The sequence below is a fragment of the Ranitomeya imitator genome, chromosome 1 (genome assembly GCF_032444005.1).
Source record: "Ranitomeya imitator isolate aRanImi1 chromosome 1, aRanImi1.pri, whole genome shotgun sequence".
Taxonomy (NCBI): domain Eukaryota; kingdom Metazoa; phylum Chordata; class Amphibia; order Anura; family Dendrobatidae; genus Ranitomeya; species Ranitomeya imitator.
Genome location: NC_091282.1, coordinates 937,781,750 through 937,793,017, shown reverse-complemented (window position 1 = coordinate 937,793,017; position 11,268 = coordinate 937,781,750). Strand labels below are relative to the sequence as shown.

The 11,268-nt window shown below is 41.6% G+C and overlaps 1 protein-coding gene across 1 annotated transcript in view; it reads right to left on the bottom strand.

The window, feature by feature from the left end:
- Nucleotides 1-352: 352 nt before the first annotated feature.
- Nucleotides 353-11,268, bottom strand: part of METAP1 (methionyl aminopeptidase 1) — an 88,442-nt gene continuing 77,526 nt past the window's right edge. The window contains exon 11 of the mRNA XM_069743611.1: nucleotides 353-2,294. Within this exon, the coding sequence (XP_069599712.1) occupies nucleotides 2,134-2,294 (161 nt within the window). The 3' untranslated portion in view covers nucleotides 353-2,133. The remainder of the gene's footprint in view (nucleotides 2,295-11,268) is intronic.

Below are 11,268 nucleotides of genomic sequence, written 5' to 3'. Positions count from 1 at the left end.
TCCCTCAGCCAGAGAGGTGTCGGACACAGACCACTTGAAATGGGGGAAGGCCCCTCCGATACTCCTGAGGCCACACTTGTACAATGACTGAGGGACCTCTATCCTGAGAAGTGTCAGCCCCAGACTGCTTGACAGAAGGGAAGGCCGATCCCCATGAGACCATACAACAAAGCAGACAGGTCCTTTGCAAAATCTAGAACGAAACGCACCTTTAACGGAGAATAAAAAGTAAAGGACAAAAAATGAAGGCACTTTGCAAGTAGTGAGATCACAAAGCTGAACAAGAAAATTAAATCTTTTAGCAACCCATTCTCTCTCGCTCTCACCACAAAAAAATAGCAAGTCAGGCAAATTGTTTAATTTGTCAACATATTTTAATTTAACAAGAATATTTGGTTGAAAAGCATATCAAAACTTTGGGCAGACAGTCTTTATGAAATTTCTCATGGGTTCAATGAATAAACCATAATTTTTGTTATTTCAGTAAAGTTGTTATAATGTTAACACATCAGCATGGATTAGGACTGGACGCTTGCATATAAAGCCTTTTCTTCGCAAAGAAGGTTACACTCCATATGATTCTAGTGGGTAGAGATATCATGTAGAAAGAAAATATTTTAAGGGTACATTTTATTTTATCAGCCTTTGCAAAGTTATTAATCTTTTTAATATAGTACATTGCCTTATTTTGCTGCTCCTCACAAACACCATGTTGAAAAGTTGTTTTAACTGCCTATGTCATACTCTGTCATGCTTCCTGAAAGTGCTCTTTTTACTGCCTTGTTGATGTTCTTTTATAAGCACCTTTGAACTACCGCTCTAGCAAGAATTCATACTGGAGCGCTGTTTGCAAACACCCAAAAATGAAGGAGGGGAAAAGAGAAGCTAATATAGGAAGAGTGTAAATAATGAGAGTAGAAATTCTTGCTCTTTTACAAGCTGCTTTGAGCTGCTGCTATAGCATCAACTAGGCAGTTAAAACGGCACATTCAGCAAGGTGTTTAAGAGAAAGTCAGAAGAATATGGTAATGAAGTAAATTGCAAAAATTCAAACATTTTGCAAAGGCTAATCAATAATAGAAACAAAAATGAAGATACTCTTTAAAGAAGGGCAAACAAAAGAAAATAGGGTAACAAAGATGCCTAATCAAATTTGTCACTTGGTCAAACAATTATTAAATTGAAAGAACAAAAACATTGTTGAAAACCTAAAGCTTTGTTAGTTTTTATCCGGTAAAAATGTATACATGCATCGGATTTGCAAGATTCCTTAATTTGTAAAAGTCACTTAAATATCAATATTAGAGCAAATTGTACATAATGTGTTAAGAGCCCGAATATGGGGACAAACTAGTACAACAGTCAAATTAAACCCGCCCAGGATCGTATGGTAAAGAACTAGTTAGGAACAAAATCAGCTTTCCAAGCATAAAAGGCACCAAGAGATGAGAACAATCAGCCAAAGTTACTTCACTGTGGGGTAGTTTCAGTGATTGAGCAACAATGAGCTTTAATGCTAAAAACAAACCTGCCAACTCTGGTAAAGCAAAAAAGGTCTTTATCAGCACCATACTCTGGAGCATTAAAAACCAGTAAAAAAAATAAAAATAAAAAGTTGAATCTACATATTTGACTCCATGAGTCCAGACACGTATTTGCCCTTACTACATGTCTGCAGCAGCATAAAGACAGCCAGAATGGAAAAGCAGCCCATTGTCTCACATGTCTAACACATATGCATAGCTAGAACATACTGAAAAAAAAATGAAGCACCCCAATACCCACACTGTAAAATACAACCTGTCAGTATTAAGAGTCATTGTGGAGGCAAAATGTGTTTCTGTCCGTGGAAAATTAGAAGGCAAGGAACAGAATCTGAGAGGGAAAAAGGTTCATAAAACAAACAGATAGCAATAAAAAGGCAGGAAAAATATACATAAAGAACAGTTTTCTCCTGGTTTCAAGAATTGCCAAACACTATATTTCAAGCCACATGGTGTTTTCCTCTATCACAGATATGTACAGATGTGATAAAACCCCACAATTTCTTCAGGTACTTGTCATGTAAAAACGTATGGTGTAAAGTAGTCAACACACCACTTCTATCAACTAGTTAAGACAACAAAGGGGATGCTAAAACATAAAATGAGGACGCCCACTGTCTTCCAATCTCCGTGTCAATATTTCACATCCAGTCTCTGTGACTAAAAGGGTATGCTCAAACTGAGCTGAACGTTTTCCATCTCTCGTCACTGCAGTCCAACCATCTGGCCAGGTCTCATCTTGCCATCCCCCTATCAAAAGAAAAAGTATGTGATGTAAAAGGCAAGAGATAAAAAACAAAAAAGTGAAAAACAAACATTTAATGAATAAAGAATACTAAAATCCTTGGGCAGATTAGTAGTGAGCCTAGCCTTTTCTGGAATAAGCAGCTCCACAATTTGTGAGAATAAATTTCATCTGCCACGTCAGTCATGTTTTTGCTGCTGGACGGGATCTCCTTTTATTTATCTGCCTTGATGTAAGTCATTGCGGCATGACGACGCACATGTGATATTAACCCCTTCATGACCCAGCCTATTTTGACCTTAATGACCTTGCCGTTTTTTGCAATTCTGACCAGTGTCCCTTTATGAGGTAATAACTCAGGAACGCTTCAACGGATCCTAGCGGTTCTGAGATTGTTTTTTCGTGACATATTGGGCTTCATGTTAGTGGTAAATTTAGGTCAATAAATTATGCGTTTATTTGTGATAAAAACGGAAATTTGGCGAAAATTTCGCAATTTTCACATTTTGAATTTTTATTCTGTTAAACCAGAGAGTTATGTGACACAAAGTAGTTAATAAATAACATTTCCCACATGTTTACTTTACATCAGCACAATTTTGGAGACAAAATTTTTTTTTGCTAGGAAATTGTAAGGGTTAAAATTTGACCAGCGATTTCTCATTTTTACAACGAAATTTACAAAACCATTTTTTTAGGGACCACCTCACATTTGAAGTCAGTTTGAGGGGTCTATATGGCTGAAAATACCCAAAAGTGACAACATTCTAAAAACTGCACCCCTCAAGGTACTCAAAACCACATTCCAGAAGTTTATTAACCCTTCAGGTGCTTCACAGCAGCAGAAGCAACATGGAAGGAAAAAATGAACATTTAACTTTTTAGTCACAAAAATTATCTTTTAGCAACACTTTTTTTATTTTCCCAATGGTAAAAGGAGAAACTGAACCACGTAAGTTGTTGGCCAATTTGTCCTGAGTACGCTGATACCTCATATGTGGGGGTAAACCACTGTTTGGGCGCACGGCAGGGCTTGGAAGGGAAGGAGCGCCATTTGACTTTTTGAATCAAAAATTGGCTCCACTCTTTAGCGGGCACCATGTCACGTTTGGAGAGCCCCCATGTGCCTAAAAATTGGAGCTCCCCCACAAGTGACCCCATTTTGGAAACTAGACGCCCCAGGGAACTTATCTAGATGCATAGTGAGCACTTTGAACCCCCAGGTGCTTCACAAACTGATCCGTAAAAATGAAAAAACACTTTTTTTCACAAAAAAATTCTTTTAGCCTCAATTTTTTCATTTTCACATGGGCAACAGGATAAAATGGATCCTAAAATGTGTTGGGCAATTTCTCCTGAGTACACTGATACCTCATATGTGGGGGTAAACCACTGTTTGGGCACATGGTAAGGCTCGGAAGGGAAGGAGCGCCATTTGACTTTTTGAATGAAAAATTAATCGTTAGTGGACACCATGTCGCGTTTGGAAAGCTCCTGTGTGCCTAAACATTGGCGCTCCCCCACAAGTGACCCCATTTTGGAAACTAGACCCCCCAAGGAACTTATCTAGATGCATATTGAGCACTTTAAACCCCCAGGTGCTTCACAGAAGTTTATAACGCAGAGCCATGAAAATAAAAAATAATTTTTCTTTCCTCAAAAATGATTTTTTAGCCTGGAATTTCCTATTTTGCCAAGGGTAATAGGAGAAATTGGACCCCAAATGTTGTTGTCCAGTTTGTCCTGAGTACGCTGATACCCCATATGTGGGGGTAAACCACTGTTTGGGCGCACGGCAGGGCTCGGAAGGGAAGGCACGCCATTTGGCTTTTTAAATGGAAAATTAGCTCCAATCATTAGCGGACACCATGTCACGTTTGGAGAGCCCCTGTGTGCCTAAACATTGGAGATCCCCCAGAAATGACCCCATTTTGGAAACTAGTCCACCAAAGGAACTAATCTAGATGTGTGGTGAGGACTTTGAACCCCCAAGTGCTTCACAGAAGTTTATAACGCAGAGCCATGAAAATAAAAATAAAAAATTATTTTCTCAAAAATGATCTTTTAGCCTGCAATTTTTTATTTTCCCAAGGGTAATAGGAGAAATTGGACCCCAAATGTTGTTGTCCAGTTTCTCCTGAGTACGGTGATACCCCATATGTGGGGGTAAACTACTGTTTGGGCACATGCCGGGGCTCGGAATTGAAGTAGTGACGTTTTGAAATGCATACTTTGATGGAATGCTCTGCGGGCGTCACGTTGCGTTTGCAGAGCCCCTGGTGTGCCTAAACAATAGAAACCCCCCACAAGTGACCCCATTTTAGAAACTAGACCCCCCCAAGGAACTTATCTAGATATGTGGTGAGCACTTTGAACCCCCAAGTGCTTCACAGACGTTTACATCGTAGAGCCGTGAAAATAAAAAATCATTTTTCTTTCCTCAAAAATGATGTTTTAGCAAGCATTTTTTTATTTTCACAAGGGTAACAGGAGAAATTGGACCCCAGTAATTGTTGCGCAGTTTATCCTGAGTATGCTGGTACCCCATATGTGGGGGTAAACCACTGTTTGGGCACACGTCAGGGCTCGGAATTGAGGGAGCACCATTTGACTTTTTGAATACGAGATTGGCTGGAATCAATGGTGGTGCCATGTTGCGTTTGGAGACCCCTGATGTGCCTAAACAGTGGTAACCCCTCAATTCTACCTCCAACACTAACCCCAACACACCCCTAACCCTAATCCCAACTGTAGCCATAACCCTAATCACAACCCTAACCCCAACACACCCCTAACCACAACCCTAACCCCAACACACCCCTAACCCTAACCACAACCCTAATTCCAACCCTAACCCTAACCACAACCCTAATTCCAACTGTAGCCATAACCCTAATCACAGCCCTAACCCTAACCCCAACACACCCCTAACCCTAATCCCAACTGTAGCCATAACCCTAATCACAACCCTAACCACAACCCTAATTCCAACCCTAACCCTAAGGTTATGTGCCCACGTTGCGGATTCGTGTGAGATTTTTCAGCATCATTTTTTTAAAAATCCGCAGGTAAAAGGCACTGCGTTTTACCTGCGGATTTTCCGCGGATTTCCAGTGTTTTTTGTGCGGATTTCACCTGCGGATTCCTATTGAGGAACAGGTGTAAAACGCTGCGGAATCCGCACAAAGAATTGACATGCTGCGGAAAATACAACGCAGCGTTTCCGCGCGGTATTTTCCGCACCATGGGCACAGCGGATTTGGTTTCCATATGTTTACATGGTACTGTACACCTGATGGAACACTGCTGCGAATCCGCAGCGGCCAATCCGCTGCGGATCCGCAGCCAAATCCGCACCGTGTGCATATAGCCTAATTCTAAAGGTATGTGCACACGCTGCGGAAAACGCTGCGGATCCGCAGCAGTTTCCCATGAGTTTACAGTTCAATGTAAACCTATGGGAAACAAAAATCGCTGTACACACGCTGCGGAAAAACTGCACGGAAACGCAGCGGTTTACATTCCGCAGCATGTCACTTCTTTGTGCGGATTCCGCAGCGGTTTTACAACTGCTCAAATAGAAAATCGCAGTTGTAAAACCGCAGTGAAATGCGCAGAAAAAACGCGTTAAATCCGCCATAAATCCACAGCGGTTTAGCACTGCGGATTTATCAAATCCGCAGCGGAAAAATCCGCAGAGGACCAGAATACGTGTGCACATACCGAAACCCTAACCCTACCCCTAGCCCAACCCTAACCCTAGCCCTAACCCTACCCCTACCCTTATTCTGACATTAGTGGAAAAAAAAATTCTTTATTTTTTTATTGTCCCTACCTATGGGGGTGACAAGGGGGGGGGGGGGGTCATTTATTATTTTTTTTATTTTGATCACTGAGATATAATCTCAGTGATCAAAATGCACTTTGGAACGAATTTGCCGGCCGGCAGATTCGGCGGGCGCACTGCGTATGCGCCCGCCATTTTGGAAGATGGCGGCGCCCGGGGAGAAGACGGGCGGACCCCGGCAGGATCGGTAAGTATGATAGGGTGGGAGGGGAGCACGTGGGGGGGGGGGGGGGGGAATCGGAGCATGGGGGGGTGAATCGGAGCGCGGGAGGGGTGGAACGGAGCACCGGGGGGGGGGGGGTAGAACGGAGCACGAAGGGGGTGGAACGGAGCACGGGGGGGGGGTGGAACGGAGCACGGAGGGGGGTGGATCGGAGTGCAGGGGGGGTGATCAGAGCACGGGGGGGGTGATTGAAGCACGGGGGGAGCGGACAAGAGCACGGGGGGGAGCGGAGCACAGGACAGAGGGGAGCCGGAGCAGTGTATCGGCCAGATCGGAGGGCTGGGGGGGGCGATCGGTGGGGTGGGCTGGGGGCACATTAGTATTTCCAGCCATGGCCGATGATATTGCAGCATCGGCCATGGCTGGATTGTAATATTTCACCCGTTATAATAGGTGAAATATTACAAATCGCTCTGATTGGCTGTTGAAAGTGAAACTGCCAATCAGAGCGATCGTAGCCACGAGGGGGTGAAGCCACCCCCCTGGGCTAAACTACCACTCCCCCTGTCCCTGCAGATCGGGTGAAATGGGAGTTAACCCTTTCACCCGATCTGCAGGGACGCGATCTTTCCATGACGCCACATAGGCGTCATTGGTCGGATTGGCACCGACTTTCATGACGCCTACGTGGCGTCAAAGGTCGGGAAGGGGTTAAGGGTGCAGTCAAAAAAGGATTCCTGTCCAGTAGCCAGGTCACTGCCATGGCTGATGGACAGGTTCCAGCGAATCAATCCTCACCAACCCTTTAAATCAATCGTTAATTTTACAGCGTTATAAACAAGAGAAAAAGAAAAGAGGAAATAAAGCATATTTTGATAGTTAAAAGGGAACCTATCAGAGTCTTGCTGCCTGAGTCACAGGCAGCATGAATCTGAGCCTGACTGCATGATTGCTGTGACTTTGCAAAGAGGATAGTTTGAAAATCCTGACTAGTCAATGAAGTCCCTCGGCAGGCTTCTCTCCGACCCAGGTGACTAACATCTCCCTATATACACTTATGGGATAGACCCACCAATACACTGTAGAAGTAGGACTGGTCACGTCTAGTGATGAGCGTGTGTACTTGTTGCTCGGATTTTCCTGAGCACGCTCGGGTGGTCTCCGAGTATTTGTTAGTGCTCGGAGATTTAGCTTTCATCACCTCCGCTGAATGATTTACAGCTACTACTCAGCCTGAGTCAGGGTGGATTGATTTAAATCACGCCGATTTAAATCATGATTTAAATCACGATTTAAATCAAAAGATTTTTTTCTATTTAAATCGGATCGATTTAAATCATTATTTTAATCATGATTTAAATCACTGATTTAAATCAAAAGGTTTTTTTTAATATAAATCACGATTAAAATGAGAAGTGAGAGCAGTGCGCATGTGCGCCCATAGTTACACAGACGAAACTAGGGGCAACGATCTAACGCCAGGGTGAGGGGGGGACCCCAAAGTAAGTAAAAATCTTTTTTGTTTTACTATATGGCAATTGAAATGAATGGAGGCGCGCTCGCGGACGGGCAGAACGAAGCCACGGATCCCCGCAGCGCTGACATCGGAGGTAAGAGAGCTGCGGGGGGAGGACATGTGCACACTGCACCTTAAAAAATAAAGGTGCACGTCCTTTAAGTAAAAATAAAGTGTGTATACGCTTATTTTTTTTTATTGTAGGCTGCAATCCACTTTTGAAGTCTGCCAAATTGACCATTTTTAAAAAAAAAAACATTTTTAAAACTTTTGTGACAATTTTTTTCAGTTGCTCTGATATTAGTTACCAGTATTACAGCAACTTCACCGGAAAACTTGAGTAGCATAACTTTTGAGACAGCCCTTATAGGACAAGGACCATTACATTGTTCAAAAAGTTTGTTTCAAAATATTTTCGTTATATTTCTTCAAATACGCAGTCGATTTATATTTTTAATTTCTGTGCTTTCAGGGTCAAATATGGCTTGTGCTGCACGTGACAATCAATATCTGGGTACAACTTCAACAAAGCAGCCCAAAAAAAAACTTTGCGTGCAAAGTGTAGAAAAATTCATCTTAAAGACTACGACGAGCCAGAAAGAACATTTTGATGAATTGCTAAATTCATATTTGCAACCAATTCTTCTTTCCGACTAGTTGAGCACCCATTGTTTGTACAAATGATCGAAGGAATTAGACCAGGCTACAAACCACCAAGTAGATTTGATATCTCAGGAAAACATCTTCAGGCTGTATACGACATAGAAAGAGCGGCTTGTACAAAATATTTGAAAGACAAGGTTGTTAACATGAGCTTGGATGGTTGGAGCAACATCCACAACGACCCCATAATTTGCACTTGTGTCACAACAGAAGATGGTGAAACTTACCTTACAGACACAATCGACACATCTGGAAATTCACATACTGCTGAATATTTACTTGAAATTGCTAAGAACTCAATTCACCAATGCCAAGAACAGTTTGGATGTAAAGTAAGGAGCTTAGTTACTGATAACGCAAGCAATGTGGCAAAAATGCGAGCGGAACTGGCACATGAGGATGACACAAATGTCATTACATACGGTTGTTCTGCCCATTTGTTGCATCTTTTGGCAAAAGACCTGCATATTTCGGGTGTCAAGGAACATGTTGTAGAAATTGTTAAATATTTCCGCAATAATCATTTTGCACATGCAACCTACAAGGAAATGGGAGGACTGAAGTTGGTTCTACCACAAGATGTTAGATGGAATACCTTGGCTGACTGCTTGGAAATGTTTATTAACAACTGGTCAAAATTACTGTCCATTTGCGAAACACATCGGGATAAAATTGATGCTAATATACGAAGCAAAGTATTAAATCTTGGTGTGAAGAGAAATGACGAGGACCTTTGGGAAAGGTTAAAGCCAATATCGATTGCGTTGGATAAAATGCAGAAAGATACTGCAACCGTAGCTGATGCCACAGAAGTTTGGAAAGATTTAGAAGGTTCTCTAGATCGCTTGAACCTCTCAAACAATGTAAAGGTTGCAATACAGCACCGCAAGGACCAAGCATTAAAAGAAGAACACTATTTAGCCAATATCTTGCATCCCATCTACAGAGGGAAAAAATTATCTGAGGCGGAAATCAACTCTGCAATGGAGTGGCTCGCCAATACTAACCATGACATTGTGGCAACTGTGCTGAAATTGAAGTGTGAATCTGCACCATTTCAAAAATACATGTTTGCAGATAACGTCGTTAATGAACTAAAACCACTGGACTGGTGGAAGTCGCAATCACTTGTTCTTCCAGCAAAGATAATAAATCTAGCTACTCAGCTACTGACTGCATCGGCTTCATCCGCAGGAGTAGAGAGATTGTTTTCTTCATTTGGTTTTGTGCACACAACAGTCCGAAACCGCTTAGGAACTGCTAAAGCAGGACAACTGGTTTTCCTATTAAAAGTCCTAAATAAACAGTAGGCTTAAAGGACTGATGTATTCACTGAAGATGTTTGCTTACTTCAAACGTTAGAGATAGGCTATTGTTAAAAAGTACTTACTCTCTGTAGTTCAATTCTGAGTGTTTAATAGTGCAAATAAAAATTATTAGGTTTCATAATCAACTGTTTTAATATTTTTATTTGTGTAAAACAATTAGATTTGCAAAAAGACAAAGTTTTGCTGGTGTACAACTTGATTAAAAAAATCTGATTTAAATCAAAAAAAATCTGATTTTTTTGATTTTTAAAAAAAAAAAAAAAAAAAAAATCAAGATTTTTATCCACCCTGGCCTGAGTACATGTGGGGGTTGCCTGGTTGCTACGGAACCCCCACATGTAATCAAGCTGTCTAACAGTCGCAAATCATCCAGCTGCTGTGAGGAAAACAATCTAAGAGCACTAAAAAATACTCGGGTGACCACCCGAGTGTGCTGGAGAAAACCCGAGCAACGAGTACACTCGCTCATCACTAGTCATATCTTCCTATATAGTATATAATCACAGACTTTCTCTGAGATTCTGGAGTGTTTCAGAGAAAAACATACTTGGCAGCAATCATGCAGCCAGTCACTGATTCATGGTTCACATAAAGGGAACATTGCATTAGATTCGTTCTAACGCAAAATGACACCATTTTGGTCTATACTTACATTAACCCCTTCATGACCCAGCCTATTTTGACCTTAATGACCTGGCCGTTTTTTGCAATTCTGACCAGTGTCCCTTTATGAGGTAATAACTCAGGAACGCTTCAATGAATCCTAGCGATTCTGAGATTGTTTTTTCGTGACAAATTGGGCTTCATGTTAGTGGTAAATTTAGGCCGATAACTTTTGCGTTTATTTGTGAAAAAAAAAAATGGAAATTTGGCTAAAATTTTGAAAATTTCGCAATCTTCAAATTTTGAATTTTTATTCTGTTAAAATAGTTAATAAATAACATTACCCACATGTCTACTTTACATCAGCACAATTTTGGAAACAAAATTTTTTTGGCTAGGAAGTTATAAGGGTTAGAATTTGACCAGCGATTTCTCATTTTTACAGCAAAATTTACAAAACCATTTTTTTTTTTTAGGGACCACCTCACATTTGAAGTCACTTTGAGGGCTCTGTATGGCTGAAAATACCCAAAAGTGACACCATTCTAAAAACTGCACCCACAAGGTGCTCAAAACCACATTCAAGAAGTTTATTAACCCTTCAGGTGCTTCACAGCAGCAGAAGCAACATAGAAGGAAAAAATGAACATTTAACTTGTTGGTCACAAAAATGATCTTTTAGCAACAATTTTTTTTTATTTTCCCAAGGGTAAAAAGAGAAACTGGACCCCAAAAGTTATTGTATAATTTGTCCTGAGTACGCAGATACCCCATATGTGGGGGGGGGGGGGGGGTGGGGGAGGGGGGGGAAGGGGAACCACTGTTTGGGCACACGACAGGGCTCGGAAGGGAAGGAGCG